This window comes from Metopolophium dirhodum, chromosome 9 (assembly GCF_019925205.1).
Source record: "Metopolophium dirhodum isolate CAU chromosome 9, ASM1992520v1, whole genome shotgun sequence".
Taxonomy (NCBI): domain Eukaryota; kingdom Metazoa; phylum Arthropoda; class Insecta; order Hemiptera; family Aphididae; genus Metopolophium; species Metopolophium dirhodum.
The window spans coordinates 12,124,054-12,148,385 of record NC_083568.1 but is presented as its reverse complement, the minus strand read 5'-3'; the positions used below and the strand labels follow the sequence as shown (position 1 = coordinate 12,148,385).

Genomic DNA, 24,332 nt, shown 5'->3' with positions numbered 1-24,332 from the left:
ATAAAAAAAAATAAACACCATTGTAAAACTGCTAGTTTCCTTGCTCCGCTCAGAATCCAAATTTGAGCATTGGTTACTAGCACTGTGCTTACAGTTGGCTATGTTGTATCTTTTTATGGACACATCCACTCCGAATTAAGTAATTATAAATAACACAGAACGATATCGATATTTGGATTTGATAATTATATAATAAAAAAATTCCTATTCGATACAAACACATTAAGATTTATATTTTATATTCATTTATTTTTGACAGCAAATACATTTTACGATTTATCAGATAGCCTAATATAAACTAAAAATAGGTATATCCAAATATTATTTAATATAATTAGGTTATCATCTATACGCACTACCTACCACACAATTTGTGGCAAAAGTAATTTCGTACAAACGAAATTATATTTATATTTTAAAATTTGTAAAAAGCAATAATTAATATTATGTAATTGAGTAGTTCAAACAAACAAAAAAATGTGTAATTAAAACACGACACTCGAAATTTTGTCAAAAGAAAAGCATATTATAATTATAGACTCTGCGTTTGAGGTTAGTTTGCCGATTTCTTATTCAGAGATATTAACATTTTATCGGTTACATCGATTCCCGCTTGATTAGCCTCTTTGTATCCATCCATTTTATTCTCGCACTTTGTAAACCATTCATTTATATTGTCGTACTTCTTCAAGTCAACACCGGCAACCTGGAAAAAATACGAAAAAGTGTGTTAAGCGTGTGTCCAAGTTATAACAGTTATGTGTATACAAAATTTCGTTAAGAAAATACCTTAAAGGTCGAAATAGAAGCGACCAAAGAGAAATCGGCCACAGTCATTGATTCACCGGCTGCCCAAGGAGATTTTTTCAGAACATTTTCTAAAAACCTTAGCGCTTCGTGGATTTTATTCTCTCCTTCTTCGGTTTTCGGTATGTTACGGTAAATCCACGGGTTCTGTAAAATGAAATAAAATCTTCAAATTTAAGTTGTGATTCCAGTGCAAATATATTATATTCATGCATAATAATAAAAATCGCTTGCATTGACAATTTACTTTTAGATTCGTAAATGAATGCATATACTTTATAAATGCATTTTCCACTGGTTTTTTATATACGATAAAATTTTCAAAATATTTTTATTTGTTTTGAACTGTTTAGAAACATTTTCTGGTTTCCAATTTTATTAGTATTTTTTTCTAGGAATGTCAATAAAACTTTATTTGTTCAGTAAAAAAGATTGACAATTTAATACAAGGCTCCTACTATATTTTACAATGAAATTTGAAAAATATTAAAAATCCTTAGTTGCAGTTTTTATTTATAAGCATTTAAAGTTCAAATATTGACAAAATACGGAAAAATCACAAAAAATCATTGAATTCAAATTTAACACCATCCATTACAGTGACCCACTTGTAACCTACTGTAGAGCAGAGCGACATCCACTTACCCACCTTATCTTTCTTTCTATTATTGGGAGTTTTTGAGAAATTTGCGTTAAGGAATACCTACCTATTTAATGGTTTTTTTTACAGTGTCGTCTATTAATAAATTGCTAAAAATAAAATTACTTGAATTGTTTATTAAAACTATTTAAAACAATTACATAATATAGGCCTCAACATCTGGTATGGCCGTGTAGAAAAACCATTGCTTCAATCTTATTTTAACTCAATTTTCATAATCGATTTTTTTTTTCATTTTACCACTGGTTCGTCGCTATATGACCAAAAGTCATAGTATTATTCATGGTTGAAATATACAGGTTTTTACATATTAACTCGTATTGTTATCATTAGAAGCAAAATGGCTGCGTAAAGGGATACCACAAATATAAATTTGTCTTATCATCCAAATCCCATTGACAAAAGCTACCAAATTCAAAATTCCCGCGCCTGTATACTATCAAATATTTTATTGAGAAGGGGTATAAAAGCAATAACCTTGTATATTTCAACCATGGTATTATTATAACAACCCTTAACGAATATTACAGCATAATGATATAATGCGTGGTAACAGTAGTCGGTTGACCATAAATCATATAGGTAGATACCACGTAAAACGTTTAATAATTGATAGGTACGGCAATATTCAGTGTGCGTCTGGAAGAAATTCAAGGTATATACCTTGTACGATGAAATAAAAACACCGAGCGAATAAGTCATTGCGTCAAGACGACAGCGAACAATTAATAACTGTTGCTAATTGGTCTTTATAATAATAATAATGTTAATATTCACGTATTGACGTCTAAAAGCCAGATACAAGGTGCCGTCGTCAAAATACAGTCTTTGGTTGACCTGCGCTTGAATTTCCGGGTCATTGGGGTACAGCGGATGATCGTCTTTTCCACCGTATTCTCGAACCAAGTACACGATGATTGCATGACTGAAACGAAAACGTAAATTATTAATAAACTTATAATTATGGTTGAACATTATATTATTGTTACAGTAACCCCTCCCACGGTTTTTAAACCCTTTTTATTCGTCTTATATATATAAATACCCAATCAATATATCACGATCGATATCGAGTGATTGTTGTCGGGAAATAATAATTACGAATCACGACGTTATGGCAAGGTTACACTATAGAAATGTCAGTGACTGGGAACATTAACTACGCCATTACGTTCGCCACTACATCGAGCATCCCCGACTCCACCTACCTGCTTTACGACTGCACGTACCTTTACGTATTGTAAACTCCCATTAACTTAGGGATATAGCGTCATGGATAGCGTCTATGCGGTTGGGTAGTGGCCAGTGGGTCATGGTTAGGTTAGGTAAGCGCCCGGTAAGCAAGATAGAAAAAAAACTAAAAAAATTGAAAATTGACAATGTCTGTAAACAGCTCAAAAAGAGTCAAAATATTTTCAAAATGTTAGAGTGTATAGAAAATGAAAATATATACATCCAGTGAAATTTGCATGTACCTACTTACAGTTATTCGATTTTGAATTACAACAAAATAACAAAATCGCTAGTTATATGAGAAATCGAACAAATATCCAATCTTGTAAAAATTTGAACTTCAAACGCTCATAAATATTTATTTTATTTGCTTGTAGACATATTTTTTTTTAATAAGGTTAACAAGCTTATGAGAAATTTTTTATAACATTTTCAAATCTTAGATTTAAAAAGAAAAAATTTTATGAATTTCTAACTTACAATAATTTGCACATTTTCATGAATTTTACGTATTTTGTCAATATTTTAACTTTATTTAACTAGACTCACTTTTCTATCAGAAAAGATACAGTTGAAGAAAAGCTAAGAACTTTTATTGTCCTAAAAGGTGATGACAGATACAACAATTAAAAAATTTAAAAAAAAAACCATTGTAAAATCAATACACTCATCGCTCCGCTCAAAATCTAAAATAATACTTCCTTAATCTATTTATCTATATTAATCTAAAAAATATATTTATCATGGTTTTAGTAAAAAACAATACTTGATAATACCTATTATTATAGCCTAAATATTAAAATGATATAGTATTTACGTTAACATAATGTTTAACATATAGATGTGTATCTAACTTATGTTATCTTATCATTAGGCAAAGGAACTTTATATTTTAATTAGCGTGACCCAATAAACCAAAAATTTAAAAATTAAAAATGTATGTATTATAATATCATTCAGTATTTAGGTAAAACTCGTATAGTTATCTAATAAATGTTATAACTTGAACTCACCTATCCGACAAAACAAAGTCACCTTCCTCTATTACCGGTACAGTGTGTAGAGAATTTATCTGTAAAATAACAATGATTGTATTGAACATGGTAGGTATAGTACAGGTGGTAAAGACAACATAATAAGACAACTTATTTCGAAAACTTACTTTGCGGAAATTTTCTGTAAGTTGTTCACTATCCAAGAGATGTATGTATATTAAGTTAAATTTCAAATTCAATGCTTCGAGAGTCAATAAAACGGCTCTGCATGGCGGGCTGATAGGATCGTAGTACAAGTTGATGTTCTTTCTACAATTATATTAAAAAAAATACTTTTATAACGATATACTTGTATTTGAATATTCATGGGTTAGTACTCATAATAATATAATAAACAAAAACAAATCGGGGAAAATTTGATTTGGACTTGAAAATTACTTTTAAAAAAATCACTCTATGGTTGTCGTATATACGATGAGATTATATTATGTAGGTATACTAGTATTAGAATACATCACAGGATTTAAAATATCATTAATGCATAAATAATAATGGTACTAATAATAATTATAAATACGAACAATAAACATTATTTGTTTCCTTTTTAGAATATCCCCTCGAATGCCTGAGATCATCATACCTGCGCGTTGATAATAATATACCCCTTGATCTTTACCCAGTAATTTATTATGATGACTTCTACTAAATCTTAAGACCAATTTCAACACGATTCGAACGATTAAATAATATTATAACAAGACGAATAAGTCATCGACGTTATGACTACCTACGGTATTATGTGATATATTGTGTTACCATTGACTATAAACAATTAACGGTGTTACCTTTAATACTACCATAATCAAAGGTGGCCATTTTAACTTGTTAAAAAGTTAAAATTAGGTTTTTCTTAAATTTATAACTTAACTAGTTAATAATTTTTTTTAACTTATTAACTTATTCAGTTAGAATTGTTATTGTTGTGACTTAACATTTTATATAGTTAATTATCAATATCGTGCAGTTAACTTAATGTTCTTTTCATGTGAAACCAACTAGACAATACTCATTTGATGACTCTTTGTAGATTTTATTCATTTTCTTCTAATTATATATTATAATAATCTATTTTTTTACACAGCGTTTAACATATTGGTAAATGTTTTAGTAAAACAAAATACATATTGTAACTAGAAAAAAACTTTTTAAGTTGTAAATTAAGTTTATTTACTATCTCAATTATAAACTTATCTGGTTACATTTTATTTTTGTTAATTTTTAACTTAACTGAAGGCAATTTAATTGAATTAACTTAACTTGTCACATTTAATTATTTTCATTAACTTGCCCACCTTTGACCATAATTCAAATATAATATTAATTATAATTAAACACCAAGAAACGGGTCCGAATGATCACGATTCCGAAATTAAATAATTAATATTTTACTTCTCGCGTACGCAAGGTACTCTTAATATAATATTATTATAATAACCTCCTGATGAAGTTCATTAGCGGTTATTATTATTATTATTATTATTATTATTTTTATTAATATTGGTATTCAAATAGTGTTGTCACTGTCTATATAGACACGTCACCATAAATTATACGTAAACCTAAATCTTTGAAATTCATGGCCAATCATTGGAAATCAAGGGTACCTAATCATTGAAACCAGATATCTCAAGTACAACATTTCTGTAAGTTACTTACTCGACTTTTTCTGAAAAATATAAATTCACGTTTTAGAATGAACATGATACTCAACTTTGTGTTTATCGTTATTTAGAATTAATACATAATAGACATTAATTTCCGTGTATCGTATATTATACCGTAGTTAAAACGTTTTGGATTTTTTTATATTTTAATTGTGAATTTAGTGAAGAGAATTTGTGCACTAAAAACAGTCAAAAGATTTTTTTTTTTTTTAAATAATTGTCGACAAGAAATTTTATCCCTTGGTCTCGTCTAAAGTTAAAATTGTTATGACATTTGGAAATATAATACAAGATTCCTTATAAGTCTGTCCAACTATGTATTATAAATACATATGCGCGTTATTATTTTTTATAATATCAGATAATACAATTTTAAAATGTATTTATATACCTTTAGTAAGTACATTGTAGATATTTTATGATCATTGATCAATCATAATATTCTAAACGATTCCTGAGGAAATAGTTAAGAACACTATAATAGGTTAGGTTACACTATATTTTAGAACACTATAAGAGGTGTCAACTGCATATTATTTATCTTATAAATGTTATACAATTATCTAATATGAATAATTAATCTAGATTAAATACATAATATATTTTTAAATAAAAATGATAGTTACCTCCTGACGAATTATGAATCAATATGATTCCGATGCATAGTACTATACGTATGACATTATTCTTGAATATCGTTGGAGTCATTTTTTCAGAAAACTGTTACGGTGTTTTAGCAATATAACCTCTTACGATCATAAGTGACCATCAATAATAATAATATGAGAGGACTAATGACTTTTATAAACCACTCTGTGTAACAATAGTTATAAAACAGTAATTCGTTTACCATAAAGAACATATAGATGCGTGTATTATAATATTGTATGACGTGGAATTATTCACAGGTGCATATTTATTCGTTTTAAACAAACCGTGTTAAATAAACATATTCTCTTATAAACCATACATATAAAAAATGAAGCATATGCACTTTTTTTTTGTTTTTTTTTGGTCACAGAATTATATCACAGAACATTGCTTTTAACAAATGCAAAAACAAAATTAAAAATTGAATAAAAACTCACCAAACCACTTAAAAAAAAGAAACTGTTAAATGTTAAAATTCATAAAAATGTAAACTCAATATGTATACTCTTGATTTTTTATATGATATTGGCATTTTTCAGTCGTCGACTTTGGTTGAAAAATTAGTATCCGAAATATTGAATTCATGATATTAGAATTGTCAACAATAATTTAATAATTCTAATATAAAATTTATTTTTATTTATTTATTTCAGCGTGATTAAATTATAATACCATATAATAGTTATCATTGCTACAGGGGCGTAATTAGGGGGGGGCATAGGGGGATGGATCCCCCCCCAAAACTTTTCTTTACCGTTTACGTTTTTTTATTGTTAACATATTGATAATGACCATAAATCCCAGAGGTCTAATCTATACACAAACATTAATTTAAAAATACATATATTGACAAAAATTAATAATATAAATCAAAAAACATGCCCGATTAACCAATAGCAACCAATACACAATTATTATTTTAATTTGCAATAATAAACTACATTTTTTATTATTTAGCTTATTATTTTCTGGACAGATGGCGCCGCTGTTGTATTTTTGACATCCCTATTTCCTACTTTTCTGGTGGATTTTCCTAAAATGTTCTTTCCTAAGAACCTTGTCCTGACATCCTGACAGTTACGAACACAACAAAAAAAAATCAGCCAAATCGGTTCAGTAGTTTTCTCGGTTATGGCGCGGTCGTAGAAAACCCCTTACAATTTTATATAATAGTATAGATAATTTTATTATCATTTGTGGAGTAATGGTATCGAAAAAAAAATGCACTGTGAGGAGTTACGGTTCCAAAAAAAAAAAAATGTGGTGCGGACTTACGGTGCTATTTTATAAAATGGCGGCGATTCGTGCGCAACTACGGTGTTCCCTAACATGTACCTATAATAATTGTTTCCACGGAAACATGCGTAGGTATATTATAATGAAATGGTAACGCATCTGGGCATAATCAAGAAAACTGACGGAGTGAATACGAATGACTAAAACTTTAAAACCAAACAAACGGGGAAAGCGGATGCCGGCCGTCGGTTTCCCAAAAATTCAATAATTACGAGCCTGACAGTTTCCGGAAACGGAAAAGCATCGATTTTATAACACACGGCACCGTCGTAAGCAATCGATTATTGTGTAGTTAGTACAGTTACCTACGCAGTGGTAGCGGCAACCCCCGTCCAAAAACGAAATCATCGTAGTTGCTTAGTATGTATTTTAGACTGTGTTTTCCCCATCCCACTGTATATAGTGTCGCAGTGGATGTAATCAGGTGTCACAACTCACATACATATATTTTCATTGAGTCGATAATATATTCCATACGCACGAGTTTATTTACATCGTAAAGTATCAATTTTCTGAATAAAGTTTCCCCAGTCTAATAATAGAACATTAGTAATTACGTTTCTTTATCATATATTTTCTGATGACTAGATTTATATATGAAAACAGTTGTTGTATGGTACTTTTTTAGTTTCGTGGATTTATTAAACATTAATGTCATTAATAATATAAATTCAGTGTTCGGAACATTCACTAAAAAAATCAACTCGTTCAAGTTCACATTCAGTCCTTAAAAAAGGAACTCGTTCACGTTCACGTTCGTGTTTTTTTTCAAACAAACGCGTTCATTGGGTCATTCATTTAATTTTTTTTTTCATGAATCGATAGCCTGCAGTCAATATAAAAATTAAAAACCCATAAACATATACGACTCAACCAAAAAATAAAAATACAATTTAGACTTTAGAGCATGTATCTGAATTAATTTTTGGACACGTTATTTTAGTTATATTTTGATAAGGATTTCCTAGTGATAAAATTAAGCTAATACCAAGGTACTTATAAGTTATTATGATAAACCGATTAGGTTTATTACCATAGATAATATAAGAATGGATAGGACATAAGAACATATAACTAGAAAATGTATTGATATGTTTTTAATGTTATATGGGGCCAATATTGATATGATAATTGATAAATGATAATAAATAACATAAATAATTAATTAGTTATAATTAACGATCTATATTATTCTATATTCTAATTACAATTAATTATGTACGCAAAGTTTAGAGTAATTTGAGTATTCCAATTTCCATTTTCAGACATAACAATCAAAATAAAAATTGGAAATTGACAAATATTGTAAACAGTTTTTGGATATAACCTTAAAAAAAGCCCCATATTTTCTTTCTCTCTTGAAATTGTCTCTTCCCCAAAAAAGCACACGGCCCCATATGAAACTGGTATAGGCATGTCTTATCCATTCTTATATTATCTATGTTTATTACAAATTCGTAGAAATCATAATATTATTGTTGTTGTATATCTAGCCGGGGACACTGGAATTTCACTTATTTAATTTATCTATTTTGCAATCAAACAAATATTATAGGAATTATAATGGGAAAAATGAAAATATTATTATTATAATTTAATTAATTAATATATGTTATACATAGAATATTTATTAAATGGTAAATAAATTGAACGTCTTAAAAATCGATCAAATTCATTAAAAATACAAACGCCCGTCACATTCACGTTCTATTCGAAAAATAACGAGTGACGTTCACATATCGTTCACTATATAATATGAACGTGAACACGTGGACGTGCATTCATGAACGACGTTCTTTCCAAACACGGATAATATTTAAGTAATTAAAAAAGTTGAGCAGTGGTTATTGGCGATGTGTTTTACGGTTGGACATGTTTTATAGATTTTTAGGGCACATCCACTCCGAATTCAGTAAGTATATAAATGACGCAGACGATATCAATATTTTCATTCGATATAATAATATAGTAACAAATAGCCCAATATTGATGTAAACACATTAAAATTTATATTTTATATTTATTGATTTTTTGACACTAAATACATTTTGCGATTTATCAGATCACATAATATAAACTAAAAATAAGTATTACGTCAACAGCAAAACCATACATCACCAACCAGTTCTTATTTTGACGCGAAATCAACCTCTCTTCACAAAGTTAACTTAATATTGCGTTTGTTTTAACATCAGGTATGAACTCACTTTTGATTTATTCACTTTACTATCCTACCATGAAAATACTATTGTTTTAATTCTTTATAAACCCAATGATCCTTCGATAATAAAGCTATGTAGATAAAGACATCCATACATCCGTATCCAAGCACCACGTTCCCAAAAATCCGATTTATATATAAATACACCTATAATGCATGTCAACCTATACAAATCTACACAAACTCCACTTCAAATACTGCTTGTCTCTCTTGGACGTTGGGTCGACAAAAATATATTTGCAGTTTAGATCCCGAGCAAAGGACCGGGAAGCTTATGCGCTGTACCGAAAGTCGTTTCCTCTTAAGCGATTAAACCTCAAATATATAAGTAATTGAAGTGCATGTTGTATAACTATTAAACGAAAAAAAATCATCTTAAGTACCACCTTAAGTAGGCAGACAAATGACATGACAAAAATATAATTTGTATAAGTCAATGATGCCAGCAAGCAAACAATTATAAACCAACTTCTGTTTTTTCCATAACACCAACTCCGCATCTTTAGCCAATAATACTCTTATATACTTTATTCAATTGCAAACATGATGAGCCAACAGTGTGTAATATAGAAATGTATACTTAATTGCAATAGGATATTGTAGTGTAAATCGTAAAGTGTTAATAACGTGCATCGACTCATCCCAATCAGAGACGTACATATTCCAACAAGAATCTACACCATTTTGCCTAGCACAATACGAGGTAAGTGAATACATATATATATATATATATATATATAAATCAAAGATAAATTATCAATTCAGTGTTCAACTAATAATATTCAGTGGTAGGATAATAATTACGATATGCGCACCGTGTCATACAAAATCACATTCCCTACAACTTACCGTCTTGCTGCGTATCTCCCCCGACTACCCCGCACTTCGTTTTTTTTATCTCACCACATTCTCATTCACAAATTCTAACGTAGCTTCGAGTTCATTGATTCCCTCTTGATTAGCCACTGCATATCCGTCCATAGTATTCGTGCACTTTATAAACCTTTTAAATATTTTGTCGTACTTCTTCAAATCAACGCCGGCAACCTGAAAAAAATACAAAAATATGTGTTAAGCGTGTGTTTGCGCTTGTTCGATAGTAGTCAGCGATGCCTTAAGCGAGGAAATTAGAATGGTAATAATAAGTTAGAGTGGACTGTATAATTAGGTGTGTATAGCAGATATTTATTTCACATTTGCATTTCAATTAAACAAAAGTGTCAGTATAATGCATAAATCTATAATATCAACATTTGCTTGTTAGGCAATATAAATAACAATAGTTGTAAAGGTGTACATAATAATAATAATAAGCCACAGGACATAAACAGTATAATATTTATAATAATGTTAAAAATGTAATAATATAATAAACAATTGATAGTTTCTGACAACAGTGCCCCAATTGACAATATAATAATAATAATAATAATAATACTGCAATAATATTTGGTATAATAATGAAAAACCTTATTTGCCTATTTGGCCATATAATAATGTCGGTGCACACGAATTGCGTACCAAGTCAGGTAAACGAACCTTTTTGAACGAATTGCGTCCCGGACGCAATTCATGTTACTTTTTTCCTTAAGATATTTTTTAGTGGTTTCCAAATTTATTAAAATTTTTTAACAATTTAAATATTTATCACAAATATTATTATTATATGAAAACTAGCTTTTAGTGGGTTTGTACTTTTATAGATATTTTTATAAAAATATTAGATATTAGATGGAAATGTACAAATAAAAACTGCAGATCTTTTTTACGGATAGATACACAAGATAAACTAAAGGTTAGTGTTAGTAATTTAATTCACATTCACGAAAAACTAGAATTAAAAATTCTGAATCGCCAAAAGTTTAGCAATAGTTTAAAACGGAAAGCAGTTACAGACGTATCAGAACGACTTATTAAATTATTTCATAGACAATTAAAAGATGAAAACGTGTCTACACTAACATTAACTGATATTACGTATATAAAAAATAATATGCATTATGCACGTAGAACCTGCAGTTACCCTCAATTACCAAAAACTATAAGCGATGTTCATTCTATTTTAAACTCGATAGAAATTAAAACTACCGACAACGAACAATTTGTATTTAATAACTTGGACACTGGCATAGTTATGTTTTCATGTCAAACTAACTTAAGCTTTTTTAGCAAAATAAGTGTATTTTATGTAGATGGAACTTTTGAATACTGTACTAAATTTTTAAACTGTACTAAATTTTTTTAAATAAATTCACAATTTATGGATTTTGAAATTATTGAAATCACGATTAAAGATTATGTTAACATATTAGCCAATAAATATAAATATAGACAAAATTAAATCAATACTTTTGATATTAACCTATGACTTATAAATCTAATAAACTTTTTTAAAAATATGTGAATATGACGACTTATTATATTACCTATACGAAATTATGTTTTCACAGCTTTAATTTATTTATTTTTAATAATATGTGAATATGACCATTTATACCTATGATATTATGATTTTACAATTTAAATTTTTTAAAAATATGTGAATATGACAATTTATTATATACGATATTATGTTTTCACAGACATATCTTTATTATTTCAATGTCATTTTAAGAACCACTCAACTGTAGATAAAAAGGTAACACGAATTGCGTCCGGGACGCAATTCGTTCAAAAAGGTTCGTTTACCTGTTTTGGTACGCAATTCGTGTGCGCCCAATAATGTTGTGGTGCACCACCTACCTTTATAAGGTTATGGTGAGCTGGAATTCTGGGGTCTGTAGTTAAATAACAAGAATATAACAAGAATAACATAGGTGATCCCACACACTCACAGCTCAACCGCTAACCGCACAACGTTGAACACAGTACAACACATACAATTCACAGCGCACATGGACAATAGTAAATTCCCAATCGTTTTATCTAATGGATAATTCTAAAAGGGTCAATGATATTAGAGATGGTTATTGAAATGGTCGTGAACGATACTTACGGAAAAATTTAATATGCACCAAAGGTACAATTTGAATGGCATTGGACTGTTTTCAACCATGTGGTTATTGAAGGTGTGAAATGATGCAACAAGTGTTGATAAATGTTATGATACTTAGAGATGTTGATGGGTTGACGGCACAATGCAGAGAGAGCGAACATGAAAAGTGAGTGGGAGCACGGTTCCTTTCATTGCGAATGAAATGAAGTATGAAACGATACCTCAGTGTCACCCGAATAAACAGAGAAACCTTGTTGCAGGTACATGTCGTATTCAGTTTAATCAGTGAAGTCACGATGGCCGAACAATTTGTTTCACAGCGCGAAAAAATCTTGAAAATAATTGAAAAATTTAAATTTTGGAAAACTAATCGGCCTCTGAGTTACATATATTAAACTAAATAGTATAAATGTACCCTTTAAATACCAAAATTCTAAGACAAAAAATAAACGCAAAACGTTACAACATTTTGTACTTTTTAAGATTATATATTTTTTTTAATTTTTAATTTTATTCTATTAATTATTTATGCTATAATTTGGCTGTAACGAATCAAATATATTAAAGATTGTAATTTTAGATTAGTAATTCTGTAATTTTGTTTAATTTTGCAGAATATGTATCAACAATATGTTTTTAATTTTATTCTATTAATTATTTATGCTATAATATTATGAATGTAACGAATTAAATATATTAAAGATTGTAATTTTAGATAAGTAATTCTGTAATTTTGTTTAATTTGGTAAAAATATAGCTATTCAATTTTTAAAAGTTTAGCCGGTCGCAGTTTACATATTATGTAACATATGTCACCTTTTTACATTTGATAAAACTCGAGCGCAGTTTACATATCACCTTTTTACTCACGATAAGAACTCGAGCGCAGTTTACATGTATGATTTCGTGTTTACCTGTACGTTGGGCGCAGTTTACAATCGCCGAGTGTGCTGACACCATCTTAATTAATAAGTATAAAAATCAGGAATCGTCACAGTGGCGTGCTCAGGAGGGGGACGTTAGGGGTTATATTCCCCCCTCCCGTTGTCTTTTTTTTACCGACCTACAGAAAACCACTTATTAGTTATTACATTTAGTTATACTAAATAGCTAATTTTTAATAATGAAATGACTTAGCTTTTAGAATTAAATAAAATAACTACCTATACACTAATATACAATTATTCAAAGGCTTAACAATATTTAATAGTAATTAATACATGAAAACAATGTTACTAATAAGAAAAAAAAAAGAAAAAAAAAGAAAAAAATCATTATATCAACAAGTGTTTGTAATCACTTATTCCCTAATCTAAGGTCCCGTGACAGGCAGCGCTGTTAGTTCGCATGCACGCCACTTGGGTCAAAACTCGCTATAGAGAATTATACGCCGATGCCTAAACTGATTAGATGACCATGATTAATTACGTTTCTTTATTATAGTTCTTGTTACTAGATTTATAATACGATTAAAGTTTTTATATGGTATACATTTTTAGTTTAGTGGAGTTATTAAATATTAATACATATTTTAATAATTAAAAAAGTTGAGCAGTGGTTACTGGCACCGTGCCTACGGTTGGACATGTTTTATCGTTTTTTACGGACACATCCACTCCAAATTCAGTAACTATAAATGACGCAGAACGATATCAATATTTTGATTAGATAATAATAAAATAAAAAAATTCCAATGCCGTTATAATCAAATTTAGACTTTTATTTTATATTTAATTTTTTTTTTGACGTCAAATACATTTTCAATTTATCAGATCGTACAAACGAAATTATATTTACCTATAATCTTAAATTTGTAAAGAGCAATAATTAATAATATAATATCATTGAATAGTACGAACAAACAAAAAAAAGGTGTAATCAAAACATGCCACATAAAATGTAGTCGGAAGGAACGCATTTTATAATTGTGGACTTTTTGTTGGAGGTGACCTTTTAAATTTCTTATCCAGTCTTTTTATCATATCTATGATAAAATCGATTCCCTCTTGGTTAGCCTTTTGGTATCCATCCATTGAAGTCGAGCACTTTATAAGCCATTCATTTATTTTGTCGTACTTCTTCATTTCTACACCGGCAACCTTAAGAAAATACGAAAATATGTGTTAAACCTGTGTCCAAGTTATAAAATTAAATTAAATTAAAAAAAACCGTTAAGAAAATACCTTAAGGGTCGTAATGGTGGCAACCAAAGAAAAGTCGGCCACAGTCATTGATTCACCGGCTGTCCAAGGAGATTTTTTCAGAACATTTTCTAAAAACACGAGCGCTTCGTGGATTTTTTCCTCTCTTTCATCGGTTTTTGATACGTTAAAATAAATCCACGGGTTCTGTAAAATGAAAAACAAATCTTCAAATTGAAGTTGTGATTCCACTACAAATATATTATATGCATGCATAATAGGTAATACAAATCTCTAACATCGACAAGGTATTTTTTTCTACATATTATTGGAAGTTTTTGAGGATTTATTTGAGAAATTTGTGTGTTAAGGAATACCTATTTAATGTTTTTATTCACCGTGTCGTTCATTAATAAATAAGTAAAAATAAAATGAAATTAATTTTGTATTAAAACAATTATATAATATATTGGCCTCAACTTCTGGTATGGCCGTGTAGAAAAATCATTGCTTCAATCTTCTGTTAACTCATCTTTCATAATATGTGATTTTTTTTTTTCATTTTACCATTGGTCCGCCGCTATTCTGGTCATAGTATAATTCATAGTTTAAATATACAGGTTATTGCATATTGACTCGGACAAAGAGATATCACAAATATCAATTTTTCTTATCATCAAAAACACGCTGACAAAAGCTAACAAATTCAAAATTCCCACTCCCTTTACGTTGCCACATAATGTTTTTATAATCAAATATTTGATTGAGGAGGAGTATAAATGCAATTACCTTGTATATTTCAACCATGGTATTATTTTAACAAGCCTAAACGAATATTACAGTATAACGATATGATACGTGCTCATAGTAGTCAGTAGACCATAATCATATACATACCACGTAAAACGTTAAATTATTGGTAGTTACAGCAATATCCAGTGTGCGTGCGAAAGAAATGCACGGTAGCTCCAGGTATTTAATACGAGTGTTAAAAATACCGAGTGTACGAGATAAGCCATTGCGTCAAACGACAGCGATAAATTAATAACTGTTGCTAATTGTATTGATCTTTATAATATTAATAATAATGTGCATATTCACGTATTGAATTGTAAAAGCCGGGAACAAGGTGCCGTTGTCGAAATGCAGTCTTTGGTTAACCTGCGCTTGCAGTTTCGGGTCATTGGGGAACAGCGGATGATCTTTTTTTCCGCCGTATTTTCGAACCAAGTACACGATGATTGCATGACTGAAACGAAAATGTAAATTATTAAAAATTGTATAGTTATGGTTGAGCATTATAATATTATTGTAACAAACAGTTAGTGGTGTACCATCCCTCCCACGGTTATTAAGCCCCCTTTTATTCTTTTATTTGTTTTGTATGTATATAGTAAATCAATATATTATCACGATCGATATCAAGTGTTAGTTGTCCGGAAATAATGATTATATGAATCACAACGTTATGGCAGGGTTACACCGCAGAAATGTTCCTTCGAGCAGCTCAATAATAATATCATTATACTGTTGTGTTACGGTGCCTTATAAACCACTTGCTCCGGCTGACTGCGTTGTTACCTTTTCACTAAGTGAATTATTTATTATTCTGTATTGTATTCGTTTGTGAATTATTCTGCATACAACTTCTGTGATTGTTATATTTATGTTCCTTGCAACCTTGATCTCGCGTCCCCACTCACGGCACAACGACTCGTCCCACGACTATTAACGGTGCCACCATCTGCCCGGCCATCGCTCTCTTTGCTCACTGCATTCTACCGAGCCACGCGTATCCGCTCGATTTGCGACTTTGTCCTCAAACCACATTATTTCGCAAAACGATCGTGCAAGTGCGTTAAATAAATTGACTTCCGAAAGTATTCCGTACTGCCGTGTAACCTGGGTGTTGCTTTACAACCTCACCGATTTCCCAGTCACCGACGTTAACGTGCACACAACGACTCACGCCTCGCAGTAGCCGCTACGTTTGCAGACCGCGCTTACATCGAGCATCCCTGACTCCGTCGATCTGCTCTACTAAAGACCGCTCGACCGTACATTTAAGTATTGTAAACTCCCGTTAACTGGAGGAGAAAGCATCATGGGTCTATACGGTCAGGTAGTGGGTTGTGGTAAAGCAAGCGAGAGACCTGAATTTGATTCCCGGTCTGGTGACTAGATTTTTAATGTTATTTCCCACGGAGAAGTTAACAGTTAGTAAGTAATAAGTATATAATATTATGGTATAATATTTTTGGATAGGTATGTGTGATGTTGTAGGTACCTTTTATTATATTATGAGCATGTATGTATGTATGTATGTATTTAAGTGCGTATGTAAGTAGGTATTTATAGATATATGTGCGAATGCTTAAACGTTTGATGGGTTTAGAGTCTAGACGAAGGAATACATATAAATAATATATATATACATTTAAAGATTATGTTAACGTCAATGTGATAACTTTCTGATAACGTAGATATGATAACGTGACGGCGGGCTCGCGCGCGTTCGCGGCGACCCTTGGTAAGGTATAGTGGTGGTGAGGGAAAATTATACGTCTTGTACGTATGCGAGCGATTGTCGTAAACACCAGTTAAATGAGATAGAATATATATTTAAAACGTATGCGGTTAAGTTGCTCAGTGGTGCGGTGGTCGCTTGGCAAGCGGTCGACTCGGGTTCGAATCTCCGGTGAATACATTTTTAAATAATTTTTCACGCGCGGCGTCAGTGTTGGCTGGCGGTGGCCAATTGGTAGGGAAGAGCGGGGTGGCGGGAGAATATCGTATACGTAGTGATAGATTGACTCAACTCATGGGTTGAACAGAAGAGAGCAACCATGGGTTGTGAGCAGAAGGTGTGCACGGGTTGATCAGTGGGTATAGGGTTGAGCCAGCAGCAGGTTGACATGCCAGAAATCTCTTGTTTACCACTGTTACACCTCCCCTCCTGCAGACTTTAGCTCCGGTGTGCTCTCCAACTTGAGTACTTTAGTTTTTACTGGAATTAATTTGCTGCTATGATAGAAATTGGTTTCTTTACGTATTTTTGCCCCTTCGACTTCATATATGGTATTTGATAATTTCTTAATTATCCGGAATGGTCCACTTCTAATCTCATCTAATTTGTTTCTATTCATTTTGTTACCATTTTCAATATATAATAAATCATTCTCTTGAAATGTGTGGACTATCCTGGTTTTATCCACTCTTTTTTATTTTTTTCATAGTTTTTTGTTGAGTTTATTACTGCTTCTTCTCTGTCAGCTTCTAAATTAAATTTTTTTTCTTGAAGTTCAATTGGTACTATATTTAGTGTTATACCACATAAGAGGTAGGCTGGTGAAAATTGTGTGACACTATGTGTTGTACAGTTGTATTGTTCCACACATTTTCCAGAAATTTTAAACCATGGTTTCTTTTCTCCATTATTAATTTTACATCCTATTTTATTGATTAATGCTTGATTTAGTCTTTCATTCAAACCATTTGATTCTGGACAGTCCATAGATGTAAATAATAATGCGATATTCATTAATTTCATATAGTTTTTCACTTCTTTAGAATTGATACCCGTGTATTGATCTGCTAAAATGATTTTTATCTGATGTTGTTTTGCTACTGAGTTAGATTAAACTAATAAAGTCTCTTGTATTTTGACCCTTAAAAGTAAAAATAAATGCATTTCTAGTGAAATGGTCCGCTAAAATATGTAAATATTTTTTTGTTGATCTATTACCATCAAATCCTCCAACTGAATCAATAGACATTATTTCATAAGGTTGTGTCGCTGGACCTAATTTTGAAAGTAAACCAATTTGTTGGCTTCTTCTAGATTTATTTTTTATACATTGTACACATGCACTACAAAACTGGTGTATAATTTTATCCATGTTTTTGAAATAATAATAAGGTCTTAATTTTTCATTCATATAAGTAACACCAATATGTCCATAATTTTCATGTATTTTCTTAATTATTTTGAGACCAAATTCTTGCAAAATATAAATTCTTTGTCTTTGCTTGAGATTTTTGAACTTAATGTTTCCTTTTTCGACAATTTTTTTTGAAACATATTTTTCATTTTCTTCATTTATATTTGATTGTTGATCAGTAATTATTTCTTCTAAAGTGACCATATTTACAATTTTTAATATATCCTCTTCATTTTCAAAACTTTCTAAAACTGGGTTTCTTGATAAGGAATCAGCCTCTATTTCTTTTTACCTGGTGCATACATGACCTTAAAATTATATTGTGAAAGGTAATAAATTAGATCTCCAAGCGGTTCATCTGTTCTTGCTTTTACTTTTAATGTCTGTAAAGGTTTATGATCTGTAATCACTGTGAAATTTCTTCCAAATCAACCAATGTTGCCAATATACAATGGCTTCTTATATTGCCAAACACTCTAAATAAATAATGTTTTTCTTCCTTTGACTTGAGTTTAATTTTTTAGAGAAGTAAGCAATTGGGTGAAGTATACCATTTTCTTGTGGTTGTTTTAGTATTGCGCCTAGACCATCTCCACTGGCATCAGTATAAATAAAACTTCCTTATCTTGATTATAGATTGATAAAATTAGACTTGAACATAGATACTTATTTATACCAATAAAAGCTTGTTCACATTCTGCTGTCCAATTAAATTTTACATCTTTCCGTAGTAAGTTATGTAATGATTCCAACTTCTTTGCTGCATTTTCAATATATTTATAGTAAAAATTAATTTTTCCTAAAAATTGTTTAACATTTTTTTTGTTTTTAGGTTCTTCAAATTCCTTAATTGCTCTAAGATTATCTTTCACTGGTCTTATAGAATTTTTTTCAATTATATGTCCTAAATATTTTAAGGAGTTCATCGCAAAGTTACATTTCACCAACTTTAATCGAAACACCTCTTCATTCATTGTTTTCAATAAATATTCTATATGTTTTACATGTTGTTCAAATGTCTTTGAGAAAATTAAGATACCATCTATGTAATTTATACAAAAATCATTTAAGTTATGTCTTCTTATTATATTTGCTAAAGTTCTTTGAAATATTGATGGTGATATCTTCAAACCAAATGGTAAACATGTCCATCGCCAATGCCCGTTTTGAGTCACAAAAGCAGTCTTTTTTCTATCTATTTGTCCAATTGGTATTAGCTGAATTTGCTAATTTATTAGCCAAAACGCTGAATTTATATCAAAAGCAGAAAACCAAGTGTGTTGAAGACTTAGACTATCAACGTCGCCGCCGCTTTGACTGGTTTTTGCGTGCGTGTGCACAAGTCCGCGATTACCTGTGGACTTTGGTCCCGGTGGCAAATCGCACCGGTCAACGGCGATTATCGTTATCGGCTATCTGTGCCGCCAGTTTTTGTGTGGCGTACAATGTCCCGCCACCACTCTAGTACGCTCCGGACCTGCACGACTGGTGTACGCGTCTGTCGTCTGTTAAAACGCGTCATTAATTACGTCTTAAAGTTTTAACGCTGTTGTTGCCGTTCGTCGTGTGGACCCGTCTTCTTGCTGTCCATCACTGTTGACGATCGTCAATTTGTTGTTCGTTGTTCCGCTGCCGTGTACTACGAGTTACTCTTGAACGTCGCGTCGACCGCCGCTATCGGTAACGAAAGTTACGTAATTGTGGGCCGCCGCAAGCGAACATCGTACGTGCCGTTATTACCTGCCGTCCTATCACGTTAAACGGTGGGTTTATTGCTCCGTTGCCGTTATCACCGTTGCCAAGCCTGTTGATACCACTCCGTCGGATCACCGTACGCTGTACACTAATAATTGTACGAGAGCCGCCGTCAATAGCTGTAATCAATCTCACGGTCGTATCATTTTTTTGTTGTTGTTATTTTCTGTACCTACTCAATATTGTTTATTATTTTATTGTTTTTCTTTCTGATTACCTGTATTGCGCGTAGGAACTTAGTACATAATTTCTCTTGTGTTTGTTGTTAAATTATATTGTTATGTAATAAACCAAAATACGTGTTCCTATCACTACAGTCAAAATTTGTCTTGACTTTTTGTTCCACACACATAAGTTTACTAACCGACGCGAGTCGTCAGATTAACCGCCTCAAGGTAGGAGTTTGATGGCGCAACAAAGTGCATACTCCTGCTTTCACCATTATATCTTCTATTCTAGGAAATAGCTGTGGTTCTGGAATCACTATTTTATTTAATTCTCTAAAGTCGGTACACAACCGTGATCTGCACCCATCATCTTTTTTGTACGCTTATGTAATTGGTGCTGCAAAGGGAGAATTGATTTCTTCTATTTAATCAGATTCTAACAAATTTGTAATTTGAGAATCTATCTCCTTTTGATCAGGTACTGTACATCTGTATGGTTTCTTGGAAATGTATCTATCTTCTGTCAATTTGATTTACGCTTGTTCCTTTTTCACTCTGCCTACATCATATTTATTCTTAGCAAAAATTGGTTTATATTTTTTAATAAGCTCTACTATTAATTTTTTTATTATTCTCATTTAAATGTTGTGAATCTGGTTTGTAATCACTGCAAACATCAGTATATTCAATGAGATTTACTTGTTGAACATTTTTTAGATTCTGAGCGAATGTATTGATTTTACAATGATGTGTGTTTTTTTTTTTGTGTCTATCATCACCTTTTAGGACAGTAAAAGTTCTTGGATTTTCTTCAACAGTAACTTTTCTGATAGGAAAGTGAGATTTTGGTACTTTAGGGGGTCAAAAGTAAAAATTTCCCAGTAGTTTTCAAAAGCGACATGAAAAACAAAAGAAAAATTAAGGAAAAACGGGAATTTTTACGCAAAATCTGTTTTCGAGAAAATCGATTTTAGTTTTTGGTGTAACTCTAAAACAAGTGACCGTAGGGATAATAGCATATAATAATGATGAGTAGATTGGACACACAGTTATTATATAATATTGTTATATGATAACATGTTGCTGTTGCGACTGTATAACAGTGTTACCACTGTTACATATATATTTATCATGAATTTAATGATAAGCAATTCTGGATAATACCTATTATTATAGCCTGAATATTAAATGATTTAGTATTTACCATAATATTAAAAACGATTTAGTATTTACGTTATTAGCGTGACCCAGTTAACCAAAAATATTATTTTATATATTATAATATCATTCACTAGGTATTTAGTAACAACTCATTTAGTTATCTAATAAATGTTAAATCTTGAACTCACCTATCCGACAAAACAAAGTCACCGTCTTGTATTACCGGTAAAGTGTGTAGGGAATTAATCTGTAAAATAACATCAATTGTATTTAACATCGTATAGCGCAGATGGTAAATACAACATAATAAGACAACTTATTTTAGAAAACTTACTTTGCGGAAATCGTCTGAAAGTTGTTCACTAAGCAAGAGACGTAAACGTATCAAGTTAAATTCCAAATTCAAAGCTTCGAGAGTCAATAAAACGGCTCTACATGGCGGGCTTTGAAGATCGTAGTATAAGTTGATATTCTTCCTACAATTATATAATGGTTTAATGGAATTAATTTAACTTGCCACACTTAATTATTTTCATTAACTTGCCCAATTATGGGCAACATCATTGACCATAATGCAAATATATTATTAATTATAATTAAACAAAGAGAAATGAGTCCGAATATTCAGGGTTCCAAAATGAAATTAATATTTATGCACTTCTCATATACGGAAAGTACGCTTAATATATAATAATAATAACCTCCTGATGAAGTTAATTTTCAGTTATTATTATTATTGTTAGGTATATACTATCAATATAGACACTTCATAGTAACGTATACAAAAACTTAAATCTTTGAAAATCATTGGAAATCAAGGGTAATCATTGAAACCAGTAATCTCGTGTACAACTTTTCTGTAAGTTACTTACTTGACTTTTTCTGAAAAAAATTAATTTGTTATTTAGAATAAACATGTTAATCGACTTTGTGTTTATCATATTTTATACCGTAGTTAAAACTTATTTGATTTTTCAATCTACCGTCAGTTTATTCTCTATCTTATTATTTAACCGGAAATTTTACGCTAAAGATAATCCAATTTACTGATATAATGAAAATATTATGCGTGAATTATCCATGGATAATATTATTAAGAATGAGATAGCCTTAAATTTAGTCCCACTAATCGATCTGGCGTAAAATTATCAACAAAACAAATGTTTAATATATGTATAATTTTGACTGACTAAAGCTCTTTCTCATACAAATCGTCCTATTTATCTAGATACCTATTTGAAATTGTTATCGCATACCGAAAAGGTTTTTTTATATTTAAATTGTGAACTCAGTGATGAGAATTTGTCCACTATCAACAATCAAGAGATTTTTTTTTTTAATTATTATTCAACAAATAATAATTATTAAAAAACATTATTTTATTGCTCAGTCCCGTCTAAACTTAAAATCTTTACAAAATTTGGAAATATAATACAAGATTCTTTATAAGTCTGTCCAACTATGTATTATAAATACATATGCGCGTTATTATTAATTTTTTTAAATTAGCATTGTTAATTCAGATAAACGAACTTGAAAATGTACAGTTAAAACTAAACAACCAAACATTTTCATCGACTTTATTTAAAATGATGCAACTGTCTGAGATAAAAAAAATCATTTAAAAACGTTGAACTATCTTCGTTGTCAGTTAGATCCCTGAGATAATAAAATTTTAAAATGTACTGACATACCTATAGTAAGTACATCGTACATATTTTATGATCATTGATCAATCATAATATTCTAAACGATTCCTGAGGAAATGGTTATATTAAGCGGCTGATTATCATAATCATTGAACACTATAAGAGGCGTAAACTGCATTTTATTTATCTTATAAATGTTATACAATTATCTAATATGAATAAATAATCTAGATTAAATACATAATATATTTTTAAATAAAAATGATAATTACCTCCTGACGAATTATGAATCAATATGATTCCGATGCATAGTACTATACGTATGACATTATTCTTGAATATCGTTGGAGTCATTTTTTCAGAAAACTGTTACGGTGTTTTAGCAATATAACCTCTACGACCATAAGTGACCATCAATAATAATAAAATGAGAGAACTAATGACTTTTCTAAACCATTCTGTGTAACAATAGTTATAAAACAGTAATTAGTTTACCATAAAGAACATATAGATGCGTGTATATTGTATGACGTGGAATTATTCACAGGTGCATATTTATTCGTTTTAAACAAACCGTGTTAAATAAACATATTCTCTCTTATAAACCATACATATAAAAAATGAAGCATATGCACTTTTGTTTTGTTTTTTTTTTTTTGGTCACAGACTTATATCACGAAACATTGTTTTTAACAAATGCAAAAACAAAATTAAAAATTCAGTCGTCGACATTGGTTGAAATTAGTATCCGAAATATTGAATGCATGATATTAGAATTGTCAACAATAATTTAATAATTCTAATATAAAATTTATTTTTATTTATTTATTTCAGCTTCATTAAATTATAATTCCATAATAACAGTAATAATAGTATAATAACATATTATAATAGTTATCATTGCTACAGGGGCGTAATTAGGGGGGAGTAACCGA

The 24,332-nt window shown here is 30.4% G+C and overlaps 1 protein-coding gene across 1 annotated transcript; it reads right to left on the bottom strand.

The window, feature by feature from the left end:
- Window positions 1-207: 207 nt before the first annotated feature.
- Window positions 208-23,854, bottom strand: LOC132952466 (uncharacterized). Its single transcript, XM_061024777.1, has 16 exons — window positions 23,670-23,854; window positions 22,621-22,630; window positions 22,083-22,224; window positions 21,937-21,995; window positions 15,826-15,973; window positions 14,767-14,931; window positions 14,508-14,682; window positions 12,277-12,365; window positions 10,492-10,635; window positions 6,833-6,884; window positions 5,413-5,422; window positions 3,864-4,005; window positions 3,715-3,773; window positions 2,246-2,393; window positions 790-954; window positions 208-706 (listed from the first exon to the last, which is right to left on the bottom strand). The coding sequence occupies exons 1-16, from the start codon at window positions 23,749-23,751 to the stop codon at window positions 554-556; spliced, it is 1,743 nt and encodes a 580-aa protein (XP_060880760.1). The 5' UTR covers window positions 23,752-23,854; the 3' UTR covers window positions 208-553.
- Between the last annotated feature and the right edge of the window lie 478 nt (window positions 23,855-24,332).